Source organism: Suricata suricatta, chromosome 1 (genome assembly GCF_006229205.1).
Source record: "Suricata suricatta isolate VVHF042 chromosome 1, meerkat_22Aug2017_6uvM2_HiC, whole genome shotgun sequence".
NCBI classification, from domain to species: domain Eukaryota; kingdom Metazoa; phylum Chordata; class Mammalia; order Carnivora; family Herpestidae; genus Suricata; species Suricata suricatta.
The window spans coordinates 48110987-48138602 of NC_043700.1; the positions used below are offsets into that span (position 1 = coordinate 48110987).

The following is a 27616-nucleotide window of genomic DNA, read 5'->3' on the forward strand; positions in this document are numbered from 1 at the left end:
GAATTAATAAACACTGTAAAGGGAATCTGCCAAATACCTAGAACATACAGCATACTTAATTACATCAGCCAAAAAACATTAGGAATATTTGTTGATTATTGTATGGTATATGAGTTCTCTCTCAGAAAAGCTCCTTAAAAAATATAAACAGTACAATGGGGTGCCTGGATGGCTCAGTAGGTTAAGCATCAGACTTTGGCTCAGGTCATCATCTCACAGTTCATGGCTTCCAGCCCCACCCATTGGGCTCTGTACCAACAGCACAGAGCCTGGAGCCTGCTTCAAATTCTGTGTCTCCCTCTCGCTCTCGCTCCTCTCCCTAACCCCTCCCCCCATCAAACACAAACATTAAAAAATTTTTAAAATATAGGGATGCCTGAGTGGCTCAGTCAGTTAAGTGTCCGAATTCGGTTCAGGTCATGATTTCATGATTTGTGAGTTCGAGCCCCACGTTGGGCTCTGTGCTGACAGCTCAGAGCCTGGGGCCTGCTTTAGATTCTGTGTCTCTCCCTCTCTCTGCCCCTCCCTTGCTCATGCTCTGTCTCTCTCTCTGAATAAAAAAATAATAAAAAATAAAAGTTAAAAAATTTTAATTAAAAATTTTAAAAAATAAATAAATATAAGCATTACAATGAAAAGAAGATGATTTGTTGATGGTGAGATTACAAGCGATTCTTATTTTATGCACTTATTTTCTAATGATTTGGAATCCTCTAGCACCCTAGGATCAACTGCCAAAAATTTCACTTACCACTATATTACTGTATATGAAGTAAATACAGAAAAATTTTTGACTTAATTCTGATTTCAGGGTATACTATATCATAACATTTTCCTTTCATTTTTCTTTTCTCTTAAAGATAATGTATACAGTGTCATCTCCTAAGTATAAAACAACATAATTACATCATTACACACCATAGATACTGAATTCATAAAATCAGTACTTGTTTGAAAAAACTAAGTTCTCTCGCTGAAAAGGGGTCACTTTTAGAGTTTTTAGTTCCATTCACTTCAACTCTTCAGAAACATTACAAAAATCCTCAAGAAACTTTCATGGAGGAGACAATAGCAGCTAACACTTAGTGAGCTCTTACTAAGTACATGTCCTAAAACCTCAGATATCATCACAACAGCCAATCTTCACAACAGCCCTCTGTGATATTATATAATATTATCATCCTCTCTGTACAAATGAGGTCTAGGAAGCATGAAGAATTTGCTTGATAGGTAACAGTTAGAGGGGCCTAGATGAAGAGCTATGTGAACCCCAAGCCCATGCTGTTAAATACTAACTATACACAAGACAAACAAAGTAAGAAATTATTAAAGACTCCAGGCAAATCGTAGATAAAAGTTGGAGCTAGTGCACACAAGCATTGTGGAATACAAAGTCAGCTAAGAATTTCTTGCAAGAAAAACTTTGGAATTGCAAAGAAAGTGCCACTTTTCACAGAGGTGAAGATGCAAGGAAAAAGTATTCAAGGCAAAGTTGGGAAAAGTACAAGGACACAGTATTCAACAAAATGCGGGTACTTAAGCTAGAACCATCCTACATCTGGTCTCCTTTGGTTCCCTGTTTGGACTTTCATGCTTAGTGATCTCCAGCCACACTGGACAGCAGGGTCACTCTCCAAGCAAGTGATGTCTTACACCTCCGCCTTTCAGCACAGCCTGTCCCCTATGCCTGAATGGTTCTCACCTAACTTCTCAGTGGATAAACTGCTACTCAGCACAAAAATCACCAAGTACTCTTCATGAAGTCTTCCCTTTTCCTCATTCCCTCTTTGCCCTCACCTATTTCGTATAAGCCTCCTTCACAATTTAAAAGCATCATTGTATTATATCGTATTATAATTAGTTGTTTCCAAAACTCTTATTCTCTCCACACTGTGAGATCTTCCTTTACAACTTGCCTAGTGCTCAGCAGGTAATAATGATCATTCAATAAGTGAAGAGTTTTTTAAATTGTTTTTAATGTTTATTTATTTTTGAAAGAGAGACAGAGAGAGAGAATGAACAAGCAGGGGAGGGGCAGAGAGAGAGGGAAACAGGCTCCAGGCTCGAACTCATGAACTGTGAGATCATGACGTGAGGGGAAGTCGAACACTTAACCGACTGAGCCATTCGGGAGCCCCTAAATGTCAAGTTGTATAGAGAAACACTAAACGCCAACTGAATGTCATTGTGAAAGGCCTTTGTCAAATCTTTGTCAAACTGACACGTTTTCTTATAACTGAGCATCACTATGATTCACTGCTTCTAAGACCACCTTTTTTTTGATCATCATCTTCATCCAAACATAATTATGCATCCCCTTGTAACTCGGCATTCTCTGTAAGCCTCAGCTCACATGACTCTTTGACCTTATAAACACTGTTCTTACATCTATAAGCCACAGGCTGTGGTTATTATCTGTTTCTTTTTCACCTTTGTTGCACTTCCTTAAAATCTGACTCAGAAAACTGTGCAATGGACAGATTTCCTCAGATACTTATCTTCCTCATTAGGCTCAGTTATAACTGCAGAGTGAGAACAGTGTTTTCTAAGGCTTTCTAATACTTTCAAACCACTTCTCTTCAAAGTCTATGCCATAAAATGGGATACTCTTTTTCTCTGGAAATCTTTTCTTTTTTTAAATATAATTTATTGTCAAATTGGCTTTCATACAACACCCAGTGGTCATCCCAACAAGTGCCTTCCTCAATGCCCATCACCCACTTTCCCCTCTCCACCACCCCCATCAACCCTCAGTTTGTACTCTATAGTTAAGAGTCTCTTAGGTTTGTCTCCCTCCCTCTCTGTTTGTAACTGTTTTTCTCCCTCCTTTCCACAATGGTCTTCTGTTAAGTTTCTCAAGATCCACATATGAGTGAAAACATACGATATCTGTCTTTCTCTGACTGACTTACTGCATTCAGCATAATACCCTACAGTTCTATCCACATTGCTGCAAATGGCAGGACTTCCTTCTTTCTCATTGCCAAGTAGTACTCCATTGTATATATAAACCATCTCTTCTTTACCCATTCATCAGTTGATGGACATTTAGGCTCTTTCCATAATTTGGCTATTGTTGAAAGTGCTACTAAATATTGGGGTACATGTGCCCCTATGCATCAGCACTTCTGTATCCCTTGGGTAAATTCCTACCAGTGCTATTGTGGGTCATAGGGTAGTTCTATTTTTAATTTTTTGAGGACCCTCCACACTGTTTTCTAGAGTGGCTGCACCAGTTTGCATTCCCACCAATGGTGCAAGAAGGATCTCTCTGAGAATCTTTAAGATTAACTATCCTCAAGTCCAGCTTTCAAGTCTCTGATTATGCCTCTTATTAGCATGCAAATTAAAAATGACTAAAGACCTGAAATTTCTTGGTCTTTTTAAAAAGGAAAGAAAGAAAAAAAAGAAACAAACCCTTCGTGATTAAGGATACCAGTCCCTCACAATACTAAGCAACTTAATTTTCACTGCATATTTTTTGTTTGTGGCTTTGGATGTATGTGAGAAAGGCGGTAGGAGGCAAATACACGTGGCTCATCAACACTTCCCTCCCCAACTCAGCCCTAAACTCACAAGCCAGAATTGGCTACAGGAAGCTTCTCAGTGCGAATGAAAACCAAGTAACTAGATAAATACATAAAAGCACTAATCCAATAAGCAGATAAAGAACTCTACTAGAGTTCTATATAAAAAATTTACTTAGGCCAATTTAGAGATCTATTTTAGTCTTTAATGCTATAACATTAAAGTTGCAAAATCCTTTACCCTTTGGGATCAAGAAGGTCTCTAACTTTTTCATTATAAATTTCCATATAGGACACTTCTACTTTAAAACTCTGCTCTTCATTTTCCTCTTTCTGAGTTCGTTCAAAGAGTCCACTGCAAAGCCTTGGAATTAATCCAGGTTGGTCAGCTGTGCCCATCATGGTATAAGATTTTCCAGATCCTAAAAAGTGGAAATAATAATTGTTACTGTCTCTAAGAAGTTTAAATACATAACTTCCATTTCATTGCTCATAATAAATTACTAGCACTTAGTAAAATGCCCAAAAGAAAATAAGAAATATACCAAGTACAATTATGAGACTAAGCAAATATGGAAGATTTCCTATTACACATTTAAAATAAACACCTTTGGGGAGCCTGGGTGGCTCAATTTGTTGAACATCCCAACTCTTGACTTCAGTTCCAGTCATGCTGCATGGGATTCTCTCTCTCCCTCTCTCTCTGCCCCCCCCCCCCCCCCCTCTGCCCCCCCCCCCGCCCCTGCACACACACATGCTCTTTCTCTGTCTCTTTCTCTCAAAATAAATAAAGTAAACACCTTTTAGGAAGAAAAAAAAACATACTTTAACCATCTTCATGCCTTAAAAAAAAATTCCCTAAAATAACTGAAAAACAATGAGGTCTGACTAGTTTTCTAAAATTAATTAGGAAGATCCATATGATGACTACTACTGTGACTGTTCCCAACCACTAATCATAGCACAAAAAAATACGCATTATTCCTATAGGCCCCAGAGCAAACTAACTTACTACCCTTTGGCAACAGTGTAAAAACCAAAGAGCAATCTTCTTTTTCTACTATAAAATTATTTTCTCCATTGTACCAAAAATACATATTCATTAAAGAAAATTTAGAAAACACAGGAAAATAGAAAGGAAAACATTAAGTCATGCATAGTCCTAACGTAAGTATAACTCTTTTTCCTCCTTTAGTAGTAGTGCTTTTATAAACATATTTCTAATTCTACAAATTGCTGCTTTTAACACTTGACATTTATCATTATTATAATATCTCAAACCAATACACCACTTCTTAAGCAGCAGGTCTGTAAGTTTTTGATGTTAACTCGTTGTGACAACCCTATAAGGAAGGTTTACACTTACCAACATTTTACAGATAAGGAAACTGAGGTGTAAGTTCCACAGAAGCTGGGCTGGAGTTGGGCTACCCTGGCCCAGAATCTGTGCTCTTTTAACCACATCACACATTACCTCTTAAAAATATCACAACCATTCTAATTTTTTTATGTTTATTTATTTATTTTGAGAGAGAGGGAAAGAGAGAATCCAAAGCAGGTTCTGTGCTGTCAGTGCAGAGCCCAACATGGGGCTTGATCTCACAAACGATGAGATTATGACCTGACCCGAAATCAAGAGTTGGGCGTTCAACTGACCGAGCCACCCAGTGGCCCCCATAACCATTCTTCCACAATGAATAGTTTTCAATTGGACAAGCTAAGCAATACACCCTGATAAGAATGAGTCCTTCACATTATATAGATTTTCTTTCCTGTTAGCCACAGAAGTAGAGGATTCAAAATGCTCCTTATCAATTATAACTGATAAGATGCTAACAATATGTATTCTCTTTGTTACTTTTTCTGTTATGATCTTATTATACATTATTTAACATTACCAGTCTGTCCATAGGCAAAGATACATGCATTGTAACCATCAAAAGCATTCTGAAGGATATTCTCCCCAAGGCACTTGAAAACATCATCTTGACCTGAAAGAGAGAGAAAGAAAAAGAATAAGAAAGGATACTTTAAGCCTTTAAGGATATTTTAAACTACATATGAACAGCTTTTTTTTTTAATTTTTTAAAATATTTTATTTATTTTTGATAGAGAGAGAGACAGAGCATGAGAAGGGGAGGGGCAGAAAGAGAAGGGAGACACAGAACCGGAAGCAGGCTCCAGGCTCTAAGCTAGCTGTCAGCACAGAGCCTGATGCGGGGCTCAAACCCATGAACGTGAGATCATGACCCAAACCGAAGATGGAGGCCCAACTGACTGAGCCACCCAGGCGCCCCTGAACAGCTTTTTAAAAACTAAAACCAACAGCCTCAAAAATGCACTTTTTCAAGTTGATCATCAACTTGATGAATGCTTCCAAAGGCTTATGTCTTTCATGTATTTCTAGTTAGCACAGGATAGGAAATGAGTAAAAAGTTCCTGATAATATGAACTTGAATTAATAAACACTGGCCAAAAATCCTCTGCAATGCAAAAAGCTAAGGAACTGCTAATTTTATAGATGATGATTACAAATATCCAAAGTTTATATTTGGGACCTCAGGAAAACTGAATTAAACAATCATGTATATCAATCTCCTCTCCTTCTCTTCAATGACAATTTTTAATTATAGGGCCTACAATATATACCAGCTAGAATAGGGAAGAAAGATCCTGAAGATTTCTTCTAGCTTTCAATCATGGACAAAAATAATAGGTTCAAATTCTCCCCCATAGGCTAATTAAATATGTCAATAATCAAACAACATCATTCAACCTCTCTGAGTCTTGAATATAATATGAAATATGAAAGAACTGAATGCTGTTATATTTGTTATACTTTTAATGGTAAAAGTAGCATCCCATTACCCCACTTCCTAGTCAACTTCCCAGATTAGCATATCATCCTCTTATTTCCGATACAGAAGCAATCTGTAAGTAATTTGTCAGGCCAGCTAGACTAAATTAACCTTAACTTTTTGAGCCAGCTGTAGTACTACTCTGTCTCTTGACAAAAGCCAATACAATATGGCATTCAATATTTAAAAGATATTGCTTAGAAACAGGTGTCATAAAAGCAGTTATGAATAAAGGAAATTAGAAGGCTGTCACTGTAGCCCTAAACTTGTGGGTAAGTCCTAAACTGAAGACAGTCATTGTTGAGCAGACTAAGAGAATAACAGAATTCCAAGCAAATTTAGAGTATCTCTCCATTAAAGAGAGAAATAAAACACTGAAAACATAAGTGACTTACTTTAGTCACAGAGGCAGGTAGGAGCAGAGCCTGGATGAAACTAAAGGTTTCCTTTTCCTTGTAGCAAGCTGCCTCTCTAGATCACATCACAGACATCGAAGGAAATCTAAATGATTAGTGTGTGCTCCAGATCCCGTGTAGGGCCGGGGAATGCGTGTGGTAACTTCAACCATGTACCCTGTTAATCTACCTTCATTGTCTTATACCAGGAACACCTTGTTAATCTATTTCCTGATCAATATAAAAACAGCAGAGATGGGAGGGAGTTCTCTATATAGTTTTTAAAGTTACATAAAATAATGCTGTCACACTCATGGAAAAAACTTAAAAATACCTTTTCTATATTATAGGTAGTTAATAGGATGCTGTACTTACCTGCATATTTTTCTCTGACTGATTCATCCATGGACCAGAAACAATGATCATATGCAAACACCTGTTTAAAAATAAAAACAATATAGTATGTGCTAAGAATAAACTATTAATATACTTATAACGCTATAACAATGTTGTAACATTAATAACACTGCTCACAGTAGTAAAATAAAAGTAACTTACTGTCTTAACAATGGAGATTAGTCAAATTATTTACGGTACGGTTTTACAATGAATAACTATAAATGATATAGACTTTTCTTTCACATGGGAAACGCTTCACAATGTTAAGTGAAAAAAAGGGAGGTTACAAAACAATATTTATAATATGATGGCTATTATATACACATATACATGTACACACACACCCCTAGGTACACATATAAAGTTTATTTCTGCATAAGCTTAGTCATCTTTGTCTTCTTTGTGCTTTTATATATTCTCTACATTTTTAGTTTTCTCAGAGAAAATAAAGATATTTTAAAAGAATAAGATATAAAGATGATTACTACAGCATGTCAAAAATGTTACAAGATAGCAGAATCAAAAAATTATAACACACCCATGTATAATACTGCATAGCTTTTAGATTGTAGAACACTGATAAGAAAATGTTCATGTATGAATGTAAAAGTTATAAAGTCTGGGCCACAATTCCATGTTTGTACAAAAATCTACATACTGGAAAAGGGTTAGTGGTAACTGCCACCTGGTGACACATCACAGACAATCTCTGTTTGGATCTTTTACATTTACTACTTTCCAAAATATGCTTGCTTTTTTTCTTTGCAATCTTCAAGTTTTCTTCATTGATTTTTCTTTTCCTGGATTTCATGTTTTATAATTAAGTCTCTAAGGATTTTAGTGTAATTGTTTTTAAAATCATTTCAGCCTGCAGTTCAAATTCTCCAGTTTGGGGAGTCTGCTGCCTCACTTCCTGATGACAGTTTTCCTCCTGGGCCTTTATATGTTAGTTTGCAAGTACGTCTGAATCGGGAGTTTGTGTTTTATGGTTTACGTGGTTGCTTGTTTTTTTCCTCTCCCTCTGGCCACCTTTGCATGACTAGTCACACAGCCACTGCCAGATACTGCAGCCCAGATTTTGGTCTTTCCAAAGTCCAATGTCTCCACACCCTCCAATTTACACAGACAGCTAGCTCAATGCTGGTAGCCAAAATCTTTTCCTTAAGACTCCATTCATGTTGGAGCCACACTCAAATCAGTTTTTTTTTTTTTTTAATTTTTATTTCTGAGAGAGAGAGAGAGACAGTGCGAGCAGGGGAGGGTCAGAGAGGGGGAAGGCACAGAATCTGAAGCAGGCTCCAGGTTCTGAGCTAGCCGTCAGCACATAACCTGACACGGGACTCGAACCCACAAACCCCCACAAACCATGAGATCATGACATGAGCCGAAGCCAGACGCTTAACTGACTGAGCCACCCAGGTGCCCCTCAAATCAGTTTTCACATGACGAGTTCCCCAGTCCTCACCCATACATCAGGGCCCCCTCTAATCTGCAAGAGGGGAACCTCTAATCACTTCTGAGAACCTGTGTCTGATCCCAAGGTCCAGTAAACACACTGCTTCAGCCCCAGCTTGCTGCTATTCCCTAAAAGTATATTATGTTGTTTTTGAAGCAATTTTTTTTTTGAGAGAGGGAGAGGAAGAGGGAGAGGGAGGGAGGGAGAGAGAGAGAGAGGGAGAGAGAAAGAGAGAGAGAGGGAGAGAGACTTAAGCAGTCTCCAAGATCAGTGCAGAGCCCAACAGGGGACTGAATCCCATAACCCTGGGATCATGACCCGAGCCAAAATGACGAGTCAGATGCTAAACCGCCTGAGCCACACAGGTGCCCCACATTAAGTTGTTTTTGCATATGATGACATGATTTCAATATTTTAAAATATTTTATCTGTCCCTGCTATGAGTTTGGAGTGGCAGGAGAATACATCTGTGTAAACTCATAAGACTACCTGGATCAAAGTTCCAAAAGTTAAAAAAAAATTTTTTTTAAAGAAAGGATATTAGACTAAGACAGTAAATTAAGTATGCATGCCCATATCCACCTCCCACTAGAAATTAACTCAAAATTATGGAGGGAAAGAAGGAAAAGGGCCAAAAGGGAAAGAAGAGGGAAAAGGAGAGCAAGTTTTTGAAAGCTAGGCTGTTTGTTTCTACCTGGATGAGAAATGGAGACTCTGAAAAACAGTTGTGGTGAGACTGATGGAGCACAGCGTAGGGTGCAGAAGAAGATGGCTGCTAAGGAAAGAGCAGTTCTGGGAGGACCAGGAGAACAAGTAAATGGGCCTGAGAGCACCGTGGGGGCAGTCACCAGGATAACTGGTTAAAAAGACTTTTGAAGCGGAGAATGATCAGAACACCCATATCTTTCTGCAAAACAGCAGGCAGAGGAGGCATTTGTTCCCTGGGAGGGGGCAGTGATGGGAAAGCTGGGCAAAGAGGGCAAGGTGAAGCCCAATGGCTGGCAAGACCCAGGAAGAGGCAGGAGCCCTGGAGCCCAGAAGCCATCTACTGCTGAAGCACTATGTTGTACATTACTGATCCTCAATGTTTTCCCAAAGCTAGACATGTATCTGTCAACAGTGGTAGCTCGCTGGGTTAGCAATACTCCAACACGGAGAGGAGGAAAAGAAAAAGGAAGACAGAAGGCAGTGCCAAAGAACTGTGTGTCACAATTTCAGCCAGGGGCTCCTTTTCAAACTACATTTGTCAGCCATAGTGACAATCGTTACAGCTTGGTGAGAATAAGTAAAATGTGAAGTTCAAATTAAGTTTCTTCTGTTCTAGCTTTCAACTCTTGTCTCTTATCATTTTATTTAATTCTGTTCTTAATAAGGTTAAGTAGAAATTATCCTGCTTCTTGTTCTGTAAGCTTAGCTCTTACTTCAAAGGTGCCATCACCATACGCAGGCACTTACCAGAGAACAGGCTCAGAATGGCACTCCTCTCTGTTATTATGGGTTTTTTTTCCTTTTCTTTCCTTTTTTAATTTAGGAATTTCTTTAACAATTGCATTTCAATTCTCAATTGCAGTAGAGATGTTACCATTACAGTAACCACTAATCAATACAGGTGGTAGGCCCGGATCACAGGACACTGAGGTACAAAGTGAGGAATCTGGTAGCTGGCAGGTAGGGGAGCTGGGACTGGAGATAAACTGGGTCAGCGTATCACTAGGCTCTCCATCACCAGGTTGTTAGCTCTATTCCTCAAATTTTAGGAAAGTGCCACAGCCTGGTACAAAGTTGGAAACTAATGAACACTTAGTTCTTCTTTACTCACAATGCTGAACGGTCCTCTCTAAGTTTAACAATTTTGTTATTATAGGAATCTTTCGATTATTATAGGAATCTTCAGCCAAGGATGTCCTAAAGCAGACAAGCCTTTTTTCCCCCTAAATATTGTTCCTTTAAAATAAAAAACAAATGAACAAAAAAACCCTTTTTTTCAAGTAACAGTAAAGAAACACACATTCACTGCACAAAGTCAAATAACACAGAAACATAAAGTAAAAAGTAAAGGTCTTCCATTCACCAAGCATGCCTCTCCCTAGAGGTAACCACTATGATAGTAATGTGGTGTTGGTCCTTCCATACTTTTTATATCAACCAACCATTTTTGCTAAACATGAAGACACAACTGAATTAAATAAAACATGAATAGTTTTTAAATGGTCATGTAATGTTTCCTCACATCTTTACAGCAATCTCTAGTCTCTGGCTCCATGAAAAAAAAAAACAAAAAATAAAACTAATAAAGTTAAGTTTACAAATATAAAGAAATCCAGTGCCACATTAAATTATTAAAAAATTATTCAGTCCCAAAGCACCATGCCTATACATATTTTAGCAACAATAATAGAGAATGGAATTACAATTTAACCACAGACTCTTATAACAAAAACAAAATTCCAAGAACGTAGATAAAAATCTGAATTTCCTGACAAGTTCCAAGTAATGGCAGAGAATGGTCACTGCAAAAATACAGCCTTTGTGCCCACATCAGCACACTGATGAATTCCTTGAGAGATACTGGTGCGCTCCACTGAAGTGTCTTCAGAATCTGGGCTCAGTCTAAGACGAAAGCACATTTGCCTGACGAAGCTGCGGCCAGGGCGGCTTTCTGTTGGCCTGAGAATGTGTTCCCAGCTGTCTCGGGAGCAACATGGATGAGTCTGCCTAGCACAGTTCTGACCACAGTCTGGAACGACCAGTTGCGAGCCAATCCATGGTGAATAGCAGAGCACAAAAGGATCCTGTGTTATAGTTGCCAGGAAACTGGCCAGAATTGGTCAAAGTACAAATACAGCTTTTCCATAAACCTTCAATTCCTCCTGTGCCAATAAATGATTTTGGATTTATGAACCGGCTGACAGCTTGCATTACTTTTACAAAAGTCACAGAGAAAAAATATTTTTGAGAAGAAAAGTACCAGTACTTCAAAAATACGCACGTAAGATCTTCACAAGCATTGAAAATAAACCAAATCTCTTACCTTTGGCTGGCTTCTGAGTTTCCAAAAGGGATGTCATTGTGGACATGAAAGAAGAGGGAGAAAGTTTAAAAATTTTTTGGTTAGAAGACAATTTTTGAAAGGTATAATGATAATAAATATCATGTAAATTTTTATTAATACTACTAAATATTAACTTTGAAATCAAATAGCAATTTAAAATAAAGGATAAATTAATATCTACTAACTGTATGGTAGCATCCTTAATTTTCTCTAATGTTTATTTATTTTTGAAAGAGAGCACGAGCTGGGGAAGGGCAGAGAGACAGGGAGACAGAGGATCCAAAGAGGGCTCCCCATTGACAGCAGCAAGTCTGATGTGGGGCTCAAACCCACTAACTGCAAGACCGTGACTTGAGCCAAAGTCGGACGCTAAACTGACTGAGCCACTTAGATGCCCCTAAGAGTTCTTAATTATAGAAAACTAATTTGTATCTCTGGAGAAGAAGAAACATTATCTAACCACTAGATAGTTTTTAAAGTCCTAATATTTCTGCCTTATCTATTCTGCTTATCATTGTATGGGTATTGTAAAAATATAATTTAAACCTTCCTTACTTATTACCCATCTGATTTCACTTCCAAGTAGTTTTATCTGCTTTGATACAGCAGCACTCTCTATATAGGTCCTTCTATTAAAAAAAATGAATTCTGTTCTGGTTAAGGAAAAAAGGTTAAATTAAAGGAACAACTAATTTTTTCCCTAGTAAATTACTACTTACTCAATTACTCACTTATGATGTGCTTACCTAGGACTTCTAACATCCCTCACCCCAAAACTGCCACTCACTGACACCTCCTCAGGGTAACAGGGATACAATTCAACCCAATATAATTTTGAGATAGTTTTTTTTTTAATTTTTTGAAGTTTATTTATTTGATGGAGAGAGAGAAAAAGAGAGTAAACGCAGGGGAGGAGCAGAGAGACAGGAAGAGACAGAATCCCAAGCAGGCTCCGCACTGCCAGCACAGAGCCAATGTGGGGCTTAAACTCACAAACCATGAGATCATGACCTGAGCTGAAACCAAGAGTCACGTGTTTAACCAACCGAGTCACCCAGATGCCCCAGGATAGTTTTAAACTTAGATAAAAGTTGCAATAAAAGCACAAAGAACTCCCTTTCCCCAAAACAACTTTACCAGTTGTTAACACTGCCACAGCTACTGTATCATTCTCCCTCACCCCATCTCTTAGTCATCTAAGAGTAAGGTGCAGACATGCCCATTAGTGCTAAACACTTCAGTGTGTAATTCCTAAAAACAATGATATTCACTTTCGTCACCACAGTACAAAGTCAAAATCAGAAAGTTTAAGAACAAAGGAAAGGACTTTTCAAACTGGAGTAAGACAAAAACAGTAACTGGCATTTTAGGAATAACTGGTTTCACTCCAAGGATCAAAAGGCCAACTCAAGCCTAAGACTTTAAAGGAAACTGAACACAGAAGTGCTTCCTTCTAATTGTCTATACAACTCCTTGTCCCTTTGTCTCATAAAAAAATTTCTTCTATGCTGATGCATAGGAGCACATGTACTTCAATGTTCATAGCAGCGCTTTCAACAATAGCCAAACTATGGGAAGAGCCTAAATGTCCACCAACTAATGAATGGATCAAGAAGATGTGGTTTACTACCTGGCAGTGAGAAAGAATGAACTCTGGACATTTGAAGCAATGTGAATGGAACTCGAGGGTGTCATGCTAAGTGAAGTAAGTCAGGCAGAGAAGGACAGATACCATATGTTTTCACTTATATGTGAAACAGGAGAAACTTAACAGAGGACCATGGGGAAGGGGAAGGGGAAAAATAGATAAGGAGAGGGAGGGAGGCAAACTTTAAGAGACCCTTAAATACTGAGAACAAACTGAGGGTTGATGGGGGTGGGGGAGAGGGCAAAAGAGGTGATGGACATGAAGGAGGGCACTTGCTGGAATGAGCGCTGGGTGTTATATGGAAACCAACTTGACAATAAACAAAAAATTTTTTTTAATTTCTTCTAAAAATATTTTAATAGTTACATCAAATGATTTCAGATAAGAACATGAAAATACCAAGGAAAGTCTACCAAAGAGTAATGCTTGTCTAACAGATCCTGGGGTGACAGCCAATTATGGCTGACATATAAAAGAAAGTAATTTCTCTGGAATAAGAGATATGGAAAAACTTCCCTACAAAAAAACCCAATGAAATACCGGTAGCGATCACTGACATGCTGTCATCTTTGTGGTTTTATTGTTTTTCAGGGCTTTGTTATTATTGTTGTTTTTTTAGTATAGTTGACAAACGATAGTTTGGTAGATTAGTTTCAGGTGTACAATGATTCCACAAGTTTATAAATTATGCTGTGCTCAGCCACCATCTGTCACTATACAACCCTATTACAATACCATTGCCTATCGCTTCTTGGCCTTTTGGCTAAGATCAGGTGTAGTACAATACCATTGACTATATCCTCTATGCTGTACCTTTCATCCCCTTGACCTATTCATTCTGTAAAAAGAAGCCTGTAGGTCTTACTCCCCTTCACCCATTTTGCCCAACCATCCACTGCATCCCCTCTGGCAACTATCACATTGTTCTCTATATTTATAGCCCTGATTCTGCTTTCTGTTTGTTTATTCATTTGTTTTTTTAGATTCCACATGAGTGAAATCATATGGTATTTGTCTTTTTCAGTCTGACTTATCTAGGTCCATCTGTATGGTCAAAAATGGCATGTCCCACCTTTTTATGACTATGTAATACTCCATCACATATATGTATCTTTGCATAGGTCTTTAAAAGCAAAGCAGATTCTCATCCATTGCAGATGGCTTAGTTACAAACCTAGCAGGAGGCAAGAACAGAGCCAGCATATATGAAATGCCCACATCAGGCCAGGGACACTGCATGCTACTTCATGTCATTCTCACAATAACTTTGTAAGATACTACTATTTTTCCAGTTTTACAGATGAGAAACTTAAGGCTCGGAAACGTAAAATGACCTGAGACAATAGGGAGCAGTGATGGCTCTGAGATGTAAAACTAGGTCTTCTGACTCCCCAGTCCATGTTCTTCCCCTCTTCCACACTGATTAAAACAGCCTCATCAAGTTTCTTCTAGACTTAAACATCTATGAGTCATACATTAACAACTGTTCTTGCTAACAGAAACATTTCCCAATGTATTAATTTCCTCCATTCTAATTATTATCCAATAAAACATTACCACCTGGTGCTTATGCCAGTGTCAGTTTACTTATTCATTATATTTATAAAACTCCAGACTGCTTGAGAGACTATTGAATGCTGAGAATGAACTGAGAGTTGAAGGGGAAGGGGGAGGGGGGGGAAAGAAGTGGTGGTGATGGTGGAGGGCACTTAAGGGGAAGAGCACTGGGTGTTGTATGGAAAACAATTTGACAATAAAATATTATGGAAAATAAAAAATAAAAAAAAATAAAACTCCAGACTGTCTTTTCTGAGGGAAAAATATATTTAGCATATTTCAAGTTTAAATATTTTATGCAAAACTCAGCTCTTCCTAAGACACAATCGACAAATATAAAATTCAGTAATATATGACCCATTGCATAAGAATCTATGAGACTAGCCTGAATTCAGAACCTAATAATAAAAACAGAAACAAACCAGTAAATTAATTACAGAGCTAAGCTTCCAAGTAGGGATTCTGGTGACTGCAGCAGCAAAGCTCAAATAACCCACAGAGCCACTGGAAATCCAAAGATGTAATTACAGCTCTGTACAAAGATAAATAAGTAAATTAATGAATTAAACAAAACCTTTCAAGAAGTATAGTTGCAATCCAATATAGTAATGGCTAACTTCTCCCCAAATCCCTCATTTAGAAACCTCAGCTCTCCAGCTCACAGTGGAGATTTAGGAGGCAAAGAAAACTAGCCCCTAACCGATCAAGAGAGAGGTCACAAAGTAACCTGAAAGTCTTAGGTTCTCTCAGCTGAGTTGAATTACTTTTTGTTGTTATTGCTTAACTTCATTTTAAATACCTCCAGAGTCACAAAACATTCCAAAAATAGCACAAAGAATTCTTGTGTATACTTCATCCAACTTCCCCTAATGTTGACATCTTATATAACCACAGTCATAATGATCAAACCAGGAAATTAACCATCAACACAAAACATATTAAATATTCTAGAGTCAATCTTATATAAACATTTTGCCAATTGTGTCCCACTGATAACTTTTCTCTGGTCCAGGATCACACCTTGGATGCAGTTGTCTGTTTCCTCCCATGTGGGAGAGTCTCTCAAGACCTTGACACTTAAAGCCAGTTATTTTGTAGAATATCCTTCAATCTGGGTTTCTCTAATGCTTCCTCAGAACTAAATTCAGGTTAAGCATTTTGGTAAGCACAACACACAAAGTAATCTTGTGCCCTTCTCGGTGCCTCATACTAGAAGGCATATAATGATGTCCATCCACGTCTCATAACTGATTATAGTAACTGTGTGGTCATTTGCTTATGGTTGCATCTACTAGGTTTCTCCACTAACATTACTAGTAATGTTATTAGTTTTCCCTTTGAACATTTTTCTTGAAAGGGGAGACTTTGAGACCATGTAAATATCATTTCTCATCATACTTTCACCCATGATTTTGAGAATCCATTGAGGAATCTTGTCTGCAACAATTACTGTTTCCCAAATGGTGACTGCCTAGTTACTGGAGATGTTAACAGCTTCGGTAGATGAACACGATGGATGTGCTTTTTAGGATGAGGTCAACTTGGGAAAACAAATGATTTAGTTGCATAGTTTGGATAGAACAGTTATCTTTGGATAAGCTACTCAAATTCTTTTTACTGACCTAGTTTAGGGGTACAGCTCACATCTCATTTAAATAATAAACCCATACCATAAAATTAAGTCCAATTATACTCCTAATTTTTAGAATGCTACAATATGAAGAAGAAAATTAATGATGATTTTATATGTTAGTGATCTCTGGAAATTTTTATTGATACTTTTGACCATAACAAAAATAAAATCGATACCAGGACCAAAATAACCCATAGTATCCTCTATGTGTAAAATACAAAGCAGTATCAGCAGAATGACAGGTTACAGGGGTAACTGGGTGGCTCAGTTGGTTAAGCATCTGATTTCTGGTCAGGTCATGATCTCATGGGTCATGAGTTTGAGCCCCACACTGGGCTCTGTGCTGACAGCTCAGAGCCTGGAGCCTGTTTCAGATTCTGTGTCTCCCTCTCTCCCTGCCCCTTCCCTGTGCATGCATTCTCTCTCCTCAAAAATAAACAAACATTAAAAAAAATTATTAAAGAAAAAGAATTACAAGTTATGAATCAACTACTACTATCTACCTAGCAAAAGTAAACATTACATCTAAATATCAACACCTCTTTTAATTTTCAAGATTTAACTTTCTGAAACCTTCACAATTAGAAATATTTGAAATCTCAGTTTTAGCAGGATCTCTCTCCAACCTACTCCATAACGGATGTATACATCACAAAGAGCTTATTCTAACACAGCATTACTACGTAATGATATTGTTGCTTTTCCGGACTTAGCTGGCAGTACCAGCAACAAAACAACAATCTGTGTGATGATCATTATTTTTTCCTGGTCACCCTTCCCCCAATGTGCTTTCCACATAAGGAATAAAGCTGATCTGACTAAAAGTTTTGACACTGACTAGACTCATGAATCAATCTTTGCTTCTCTAGCCAACTTTAATAAGTATAAACATCACTAAAAGCCCTATTTATTGTTTCATCAACATTTTGAGTACTCCATTTTTGGAGAAAAATTTTAAAAGCATCATTGATATACTAGAATATTTTGGAGACATTACTCAGGATGTAGAAGGGTTTGAAAATGCTACCACTGAAAGAATAGCTCAAAGGTCTGAAAATACATAGCCTGGTGTAGGGCAGGAAGACTAAAGGAAGACATGATGCCATATTCTGGGTTGAGGGGGTTCACATAATTGGGGACAAGAGGAGAAACAGACTTGTTCTAGGTCAGTTTAGAGGCTGAATTGGTGATCCACTATAGAAAGTCAAAAGAAGAGGATATTGCTCCAATATAGGAATAATAAGCACTGTGTTGGGGCATCTGGGTGGCTCAGTCAGTTAAGCATCCAACTCTTGATTTCAGCTCAGGTCATGATCTCACAGTCATGAGATCAAGCCCCACATCAAGCCCCCTGTTGGGCTCCGCTCTAGGCATAGAGTCTGCTTAAGATTCTCTCTCTCTCTCTCTCTCTCTCTCTCTCTCTCTCTCTCTCTCTCCCTCCCTCCCTCCCTCTGCCCCCTTCCCCGGCCCATGCTCTCTCTCTCTCTCTCTCAAAGAACATAAAAGAAAAGGAGAAGAGAGGGGAGGGGAGGGGAGAAGAAGGGAGGAGAGGAGAGAAAGAAAAGGGAAAGAAAGAAGGATAATTAGCACTGTGTTAAAGAGCCAGCTCCCTATTAATGGAACTATCTATCGAGAGAAAAGAGAAGCATCTGATAAAGGATGTTGCAGAAAGAATGAGAAATTATACACTAGATCACTTGCATAGCTCTTTTTATTTACAATAAGAACATGAACATCGAGCATTCAACAAGTTCTATTTCTGGTTACTTCTAGCAATGACACTTGCAGACCTCTAGTTAACCCCAAGTTACTAGTCAAGTATTATCTCCCACATCATAACCCTACAGGATTCCTCCTCTCCAGCAAGTGAGCATACTTCCTGTATTCCACATACCTACTCAGACAATGCCACTCCCTCTAACAACTATGTTTATTCAAGCCCTACCCCGTGAGTAAAGCTCAAACTCTAGCTCCCTTAAGAATTCTTACATAGGGGTCCCTGGGTGGCTCAGTCAGTTAAGCATCCAACTCTTGATTTTGGCTCAGAGGTCACGATCTCATGTTTCATGAGTTTGGGTACTGCATCGAGCACTGCACTGGGCTCCATGATGACAGTACAGAGCCTACTTTGGATTCTCTCTCTCCCTCTCTCTCTCTAACCCTCCTCTATCTCTCTCAAAATAAATAAATAAACTTTAAAAATAAAATCCTTCCACAGGAATCCTAGCTAAAAGTGAGTTTCTTCCCCTAATTCCTACAAGTCAAAACTATCTCTACACTTACTTACTACCTATCATTTGGTCATATTACCTATCATTTGGTCACGTGATACAAACTTTTTAATACTTGAGTAATCTCGTCAGCTAGACTATAAGCTTCTTCAGGACAGAGTATATCTCTCTGAATTTATCAGTATCCAACACAAGGCTCTTTGTTATTCGGCAAACACTGTTTTAAACTCTCTAGGAGGCCTGGCACCTGCCTCTGTCCCACCTGCAATCCAGCACCACAATCCAGGACAAAATCTGGCACCATCTGCCTTTGGCCCGCCCTGGTCACCTCTAAGTGGCCAGGGGTGCCCAGTTTTCTAGCCTCAGGGCTTTCATTTGTGACTTTCTTTCTGTCCTGAAATCTTGAGGCTAACTGCTATCCATATAGCATTTCTCAGCTTAATTATTACTTCCCTATATTTATCCTTCTTAAGCACCCAATGGTCACTTATGTTATTCTCAATCACATTTATTCCTGAGAGAATAAAGACATTTCCACCAGCATTTCTGCTCTCTAATATCATTCCCCAAACCCTAAAGTAAACAAAGAACAAATACAAATTCTATCTTCAATGAGAAACTAGGAGATAATTATAAATGAAACACATTACATGAAGACAGAAAATGTATCCACAGACTGCCAGAAAAGATAAGAAATGGGCACTGCTGAATATCCCAGAAGTTGAGGCAGAGAGGGGTCTTAAAAAATGGAAGAATAGTTAGTTCACTACCTCTGACAGTCCTTGGAGAAACTGGTTTTTTTTTTAGTTTATTTACTTTTGAGACAGAGCACGAGTGGGAGAGGGGCAGAGAGAGAGAGTGAGAGACAGGATCCAAAATAGGCTCCAGGCTCTGAGCTGTCAGCACAGAACCCGACACGGGGCCCAAACCCATGAACCGTGAGATCATGACCTGAGCCGAAGTTGAGCGCTTAACTGACGGAGCCACCCAAGTGCCCCAAGAAACTTCTTTACATCAAGAGAAAAAAGTTTGACAATCCTCTTCTATTAGAATCTTCCACCCACTCAAACTACAACTGGTTGAGAACAGATGAACAGCCAAAAAATGTGGCTGGTGAACCACAACTGGCATATTTCACAATCACAAAACTTTAGAATTAGGAAAATCCTTGTTTGTAACTTCACACCATTTCAATTATCAATACTGGGATAGTGCAATCCAAAGAATACATTCACTATTAACTCAGTCATTTGAAAATCACCTGCTTCTTCCCCCTGTGTTTATCCTTCTCCTGAGACATGATACAAGCACAGTAAATTTTAATCCATTGTCTACCTGAGCTCTAAGAAAGTTTAAATCTGGCCAAAGAAATAAAACAATATTGGTGCACTTTTGCGGGGGGAGGGGGATGTAAAATACATTTCATATCTATGTTAACAAAATCATACATATTCATGTTACTAATTACATGTCAAAGTAACTTCCAGGTATACAAGAGATTAGGATAGATTACTGAAAGACTCTTAGGCTCCAAGCAAAGAAGCTCTTTTAATTACTTCTCTCAGTATTTGCAGTTATCCTTGATTTCTAATTTTATGAACCCATATTTCTCCAGTTTTTTTGTGATTAGACTTCTCCTTGATTGGACAAACTTAGCAGGAAAAAGTTTTTACTGAGTAGGACATTAACTCTCCTGTCTCCTTACTCTTTTTAGCCAGATCCAGGCTTCAGTCTCAAATCTAGAAGTCACAGACTCAAGGTCCACAGGCCCAGTACAGCTCACAGCTGTCTTTTGTTTAGTCCTCACAGTATTGAACAAAAGTCAAAAATTGGAAGATTCCTCATCAGAATTCTCTTAAAAATACAGAGGATCTGGAAACAAAAGGCCTAAATTCCCACACATCAACACTGGCTAGATCTGAACGACTGCTGTTTTCCACGTGGATCTGCCAGGGGGCTGCTGAGTTTTAAATTCCTTTTAAGAAAGAAAAGTAGAACTGGGTTTTATTGTATGCAAAGAAAATGGAGGCTTTTACAAATTCACAAACATAAAGAAAAGGTTTCCAAATCCAATCTCAAGAACCCAAAGTAGAGAGCCATCACAATCCTATCAGGACTACTAATACAATCCTCTTTAGTATCTCCACACATAATCCTGGCTATCAAATCCTAAAGGAGTCCCACACTCACATGTCATATGCAGCAGTAATGACATTAGAATCAGTAGCCAGGAAACAGAGTGAAAGCTAAAGCCCTTATCTTCAGTATAAGCAGCAAGAGGCCCAGAATTCAGACTGAAAGTGGAAAGGGAAAGGGCTTTAAGGAAAAAAAGAGAATATATATCATGCCTGGTGCACATACACTCATGCACACTCACTTTTGATTTATGAAGCAGTGTTAACTTGGGGCTTAAGTCAGCTATAAGGTTGATAAAAACTGTAATTTCTAGTTCATTACTATAATTACTCCCCAAATCCATTGCTTAGCAAAGATTTCCTTAGCTTTCTTACGTGGAAATTCAATGTCCAAGCATTCCCCAACTACATACTTCACTACTTAGAAGGGTTAAGAACTGCTTAGGTAACTAAAGATTGCTGCATTTATCCTTCTCCTGAAATATGATTTTCTTCTTTGACATGTCTCTAAAACCCATCCCCTCGTCCCTTCTCACATTCATGCTTTCCCTCAGCAGTACTGACTGAATATCTATGATAAACCAGGTCCTAATCTCAGTACTGCGCTGAACAAATCAGACAAAAATCCTAGCCCTCTAAGGGCTTAAATTCTATTACAGTTGAATGAATGAATGAACAAATAAACATGTAATATAGTAAGTGCTTTGGGAAAAAAAATAAGGCAGGGAAGGGGAATACAAAGTGAAGGTTGACATTTTAATCTGAGTGGTCAGGAGAAGCTTCGTGGAATGGCATTTGTGTGGAGGCCTATGGGAAGTAAGAAGGCATATGGATAGGCAGCAATGCCCTATTTCTTCTTTGCCCTCTAGATTTACCTACCATGTAGCTTCCTAACTGTGCTCATGCTGCCTCCTATCTGTTCTCTACAATTCCTCCCTCATCCATTATGTATATAAGCCACATGTCTCAGCAGATCATAATTCTGCCTACAACCCCTTATCACCTCCCTATCCCCTAGAAGGTAAAATCTACTCTTTAAGCAGGAGAGGCTCTGATGCACATACATTCATGCATGCTCCACAAATGTTAGATATCATCATTATCGTGATTTAAGTCTTGATGCAGGGGTAACTTGGGGTTGAACCTCTCCAGCCTCAGTCTCCTACTGCTCTTCCCCTGATGCCTTATGCTTTACACGTTTGGATGTGTTGCATCCTTCATGCTTGGTTACTTTTGTACTTTCGGTGACCTGTGTACTTCTCCCACTTTTTAGCCTTCAGCCTGGTAATGGCCTTCTTGTCCAAAAATATAAAACGGTACCTTCTTTATCTATTTTTAGGAATTTTTAGGTCACCTAGGTCTTCTTTCCTAAGGAAGTGTTGTAGCTGTATTTCCTCCTCCTTGATTATGAGTTCCTTGAAAGCACAGGGCATGTTTCATTCTTCTTCATTTTCCCAGTGCCTGACATACGTTAGGCACTCAACAATGCTTGTTGGGATGTACCAAGAGAGGATGAGCTTGCCCAAACTGTTCAGTTGTTAAATGGACTCCTGATTTACACTATCCCCAGGGTCTCTATAATCCTTCAAGTGCCCTGATAGTCATCCAAAAAACATTTGCTATTAGATATATACAATAATACACCTTTTTAAACAGAGATTAGAATATCATTTACCAACTATTCAGAATATGTTTGAATAAAAAGCAAACAATGCTTCCAGAATCAAACTAACAAAAACACCAGATACCATGCTTTTCTCTACAGAACAGATCAGGACCTATAGACTTATCGTAACTTAATGTAAGGCTATAGTTTAGAAGAGTTTGGCTCATATGTTCCCCTCTAACAATCTTGACAATTTAGGGAGAGTCTGAGGTAACATCTTACTAGAAGCCATCAATTGTTGCTTGAAGGGATGAAAAGAAGAGAAATGTCAACAAGAAAAACATAATATCCTAGAGCGATTTGCTGTACAAACCCTGAGCAAGTATTCATTTTAAAATTTACTGACAGATTGTAGAATAAATAAGGAACCAGTCCTTGACCTCAAGGAGCTCTTCATGTTTATCATGAAAAAGATTCTAAGCCATTATCTTCCATTGATTTTTTTTTCTCCTATCAGGAAATAAGATGTATTTTTAAAAGCTTTATATAAAAAACTATTGAAATGATAAAAAGTTCAACCTTTTTTTGAGGCTGAATGAGCTTATTTCTCAGTATCCAGGAATGTTGACTCATCTAGCATATCACTTCCCATGATACTGCATAAAAATCATGCTGTTTAAACACATTTGCATATCTACTTGTTCACAATGACTCCTAAGATATAGCAAAGAGCAGTCAAAAATTCATATGAACAAAATATGAGGAAATTGTTAAATATGCATAAAAATAAATGAGATCGTTGGTCCATGGATAGGCCCCAGTGGGTCTGTGAATTCCTAATTTTTTTCTGGGTAGAGGGGCTATACCTTTCAGATTCTCTAAAGAGTCTATAGCTCAAAAAGGTTAAGAAAGAGTGCTGTAGAGACATTTCCCTAAGAGCAATGGAACTTCATGTCCTAACCCATGTTTGGTTTAAAAGACAGAATATACAAATGGGCAATGGCAAGACCATATATGACACTAGAACCCTCAACTTCTGCAGCAATTCACCCAGAAAAGACAGGAATCGGTCAGTGACTGCTAGCTTCCCTATTTTCTGCCTCTGCTTACAACTCAGGACCAACCAGAAAAAGGCAAATATGGTCCCAAACCAACCACAAATGACACCTGCTTCTAGTTAACCAGTCTCCAGCTTCCTCATGCCAACAACCTCCATCAGAAGCACACCTGAGGTGCTCTTTCTTTCTTTTCTTCTTCTTTTTTTTTTAACTATAAAGCATTTGTGCTCCTCTGCCTGCCTTTGAGTCCCTGCCAAATACAAGTGACTATGGCAGACTCCAATGCTACAGTAAACACTGAACAAATAGCCTCTGTTTGTTCCCATACACATGGTATTAGTTTAATTTCTATAGATTGATTAGCTAACATTTTAGATAAGAAAAAAGAAAGGTTCTGAGGGCCAAATATAAATGAAACGCATCTACAAAATAAGAAAATAACACTTACAAACTTTTTTTCCAATAATAACGTAATTTCAAAAGAAACCAAAAAGGAATGACCAAAGGAAGAAAACCAGGTAAGAGTGGCATCACAGGGAAAAAGAGTATCTCAAGAAGAAAGGAACGTAACCAGTATCAAATACTACTGAGAGAGCAAGCAAATTAAGGAAGGGTAGAAGGCTCCATTTGGTCTACCTTCTAATTTTGGTGGGGACTCGGCCACACCTCATTTATTCTCCATGGCGCAAAGCCAACCAACCTGCCAAAGCCTCAGAAATTCGAGAAAAAAAGCTTCTTCCACCTTGTGGTACATCCCAGGCTGGCTTTAGTCAAATGTCACAGAGGCCAATGTAAGGGGAGGTTAATACAGCAGGACTGGGACTCTCAAAGTCCAATTTAAAGACCAGTTCAAGTGGCACCTGGGTGGCTCAGTCAGTTAAGCATCTGACTCTTGCCTTCAGCTCAGGTCATGATCTCACAGTTGTGGGGTCAAGACCTGCATCTTGGGATTCTCTCTCTCCCTCTCCCTCGGCCCCTCCCTCACTCTCTCTCTCAAAATAAGTAAGCTTAAAAAAATAATAACCAACTCAAAGAGCTGCTTTAATTACACTCCTAGAGCTCACTTTTCCTGTGATTCTGTGAGACGACTCCTCACTCAGACTCTCCTCCCCAAGCAAGATACAACTTGCAAGATACCTTATGCTGCTTCTGTTCTCTTATAGCTAATCACTGAGATGTGGCACAAGCTTGGGGCAGATACCTGGATGGTGGACCTCATGTTCACTCAAGCTGCTAGGGCTGTAAAGGATCCAGGTTTAGCATTTCAAGTATCACTGATCTTCCATAACAGCCAGGAAGCAGTGGGATCGGTAGTTAGACTACAGTGGGTCAAGGAATGAATGGCAAGTGTAATTAAAAGAGAGGGTGTTGTATTATTTGAAAGTTGCTAAAAGGGTAGATCTTGAAGGTTCTCATCATGAGAAAAAAAAAAAAACCTTATGTGTGGTGATAGATGTTAACTAGGTTTATCATCATTTAGCAATACATAAAAGTATGAAATAATGTTGTATACATAAAACAAATATTATATGTCAGTTATATCTCAAAAAAAAAAGACAGGGTAATGGGTTCAAGGGGATAGTATCTAAAATTAAAGTTTACTGGGGCACCAGGTGGCTCAGTTGGTTGAGCATCTGATTTCGGCTCAGGTCATGATCTCATGGTGAGACTGAGACCTGTGTCAGGCTCTGTGCTGACAGCTCAGAGCCAGGAGCCTGCTTCAAATTCTGTGTCTCCATCCATCACTCTCCGCCCCTCTACCACTCATACTCTGTCTCTCTCTCTCTCTCAAAACTAAATAAACACTAAAAAAAATTTTAATATAAGTTCACAGAATTATTACTCATTATACTTTTGTTTTGATTACAAAAAATAAAAAATAAACCTTGAATTCCAGGTTTCTTTCAACAGCACAAAGCCAGTCTTGCAGAGCCATCCCCCACACAGAGAGCTGTGTGGTTAAATGTTTCTCGTAGGAACACCAACACAGGACTTTTTCTGATCCTTTCCAGGTGAGGTCACACCCAAACACACCAAATACCATTTCCAGCCTCACTCCCCAAAATAACGACCCTGAGAAAACGCCATGTTCCCTCAAATTTATAGGACTCCATTTTGTTTAACAGAAACAAAATGTGTGGGGCAGATAACATTTATTTTGAACAAACTAATGAAAACCCAAAGAAAACATTTGGTCTTAAGATATCTATTAAAATGATTTCCTGAGACATTTTCCTACCATGTGATTCAAAATAATGTGAAGGACCTCTTCCCTTGTCCCTAGCCTTTAACTTCTTGCCAAATTTATTTGACCTCTCTTTTGAATGAGGAATGTAGAAAAAGAAATTTTCAGCAAGTTTTCCTCATCATATGAGTTACAATTAGAGTACAAATGTTCCAGAATAACAATGTTAATTTTCATTTGCTCCAGCAATTGACATACCATGTGTGGCTGGAGGAAGAGCTGTGTCACATGAAGCCAGACCACTGGCTATGACACACAGTTGTATGTGTACTGCACAAACACACACTTGGCCCAGAGGTGCGGTGCGAGCTAAAACACAGCCCCTGCTACAAAGACCAAGCACTAAACGGGCCATAGCAAAGGAAGGGGCTCAAAGACAAAGGCACCATTTGCTTTCCAGAGGACTGGGACAGCTCAGAAGGAGTGCCTATTTCTAACTGGTTTGGCCAGAGGGGCCACCTCTTCTTAATTTGCTATGAAAGCCCTATAGAGTACTCGGCTTGCAATAGTTGTTTGCCATCAGAGCTGCAGGAAGTATTTCTCCTCAGTATTCAACAAGGAAGTTAAGATAAGTCTCCAACCCTAGCCAAGACAGAATAACTGGTTCTAGCTCTCCTATCATAAACAAGAACACTGCCCAAAAGATACAAAGCAAATGTTTTCATAAAATGGTATTGTGGGATTATGATCTTGGGGAGAAGGCAAACAAATAAGATGGGGCCTACAACTGCCCGGGCTTTCTACCTAGAGATGCTTCGTACAGGAAAAGGGAACCAAGCCAGAACAGGTTGGCCTGGGCTGAGATGGTAAGATTGGACATCTGAGGCAGCTGGAATTTGCTGGCCAGAGAGAAGTAAACAGTCCAGAGGAAGAACTCCAGGAATGTGCATGGGGCCCCCACTGTCTCTGACTGAATACTAAATTGCACAGGCAGAAGGTGAGATGCCAACAGGCCATAAAAACTATGTCGGGAAGAACTACTGCTGGAGAAGTGGGTGTACCCTGACCAATATGCAAGGTTCACATAAGGCTTGAAGACAGGAGATACAAACAGCCACAGTGGACAGATCTCCTTGGACACTAGGGAGCAGCTAGTCTCCGAGGGAGACCAAAAAGGCTTCAATTTAGGTGTACAGCTAAACTTGCTCAAGAATAAAGGCTACTCTGGCCCCAACCTAACAAAGCTTATAAATAGGCCAAGATCCAGCTAATCCATGAGTAAATTACCCATGAAGCTTCTCCAATGTCTCACTCACACCAACAAAAGATGGAGCAACAACTCATTCAATCTGGACTTCTAACTTGGAATCCTGTAGATACAAGCTTAACATACAACTATTTTTATGGAATAGTAACAAAGCACCAAGCACTATATTAAGTACTTTACAATCATCATATCTAACATAGTAAACCCTATGAGACAAGTATCTTCATTTTACACCTGAGTTAATTAGCACTCAGAAATTAACAAAGCTAGTGGAGGTGGAATTAAGATTCAAACCGGCATTTGCCTGATCCAAAACCTATATTCAAAATGCTGCATGCCACAAAAATGGAGCAAATACAAAGCACTCAGACACTTCCTCATTTCAAGCTCATGGTGAACATCACTAATGAATCATAACATTCTTATTCTTCAATAAAAGAAATTTCATAATCTGAGATACTATTGGAGGAAATGTCAACAATAGCCAAAACATGGAAAAAGCCTAAATGTCCATCACCTGATGAGTGGATCAAGAAGCTGTGGTATATATTCACGATGGAGTACTACATGGCAATGAGAGGGAATGACATATGGCCCTTCGTAGGAAAG

At 38.7% G+C, this 27616-nt stretch overlaps 1 protein-coding gene across 3 annotated transcripts in view; it reads right to left on the bottom strand.

Annotated features, from left to right (window-relative positions):
- Window positions 1-27616, bottom strand: part of KIF13B (kinesin family member 13B) — a 197260-nt gene that overhangs the window by 118523 nt on the left and 51121 nt on the right. For all 3 annotated transcript variants that reach the window (XM_029938512.1, XM_029938510.1, XM_029938508.1), the window contains exons 3-6: window positions 11667-11679; window positions 7156-7216; window positions 5426-5518; window positions 3769-3949 (exon numbers count right to left, since the gene is read on the bottom strand). In XM_029938512.1, the coding sequence (XP_029794372.1) occupies window positions 3769-3949; window positions 5426-5518; window positions 7156-7216; window positions 11667-11679 (348 nt within the window). The remainder of the gene's footprint in view (window positions 1-3768; window positions 3950-5425; window positions 5519-7155; window positions 7217-11666; window positions 11680-27616) is intronic.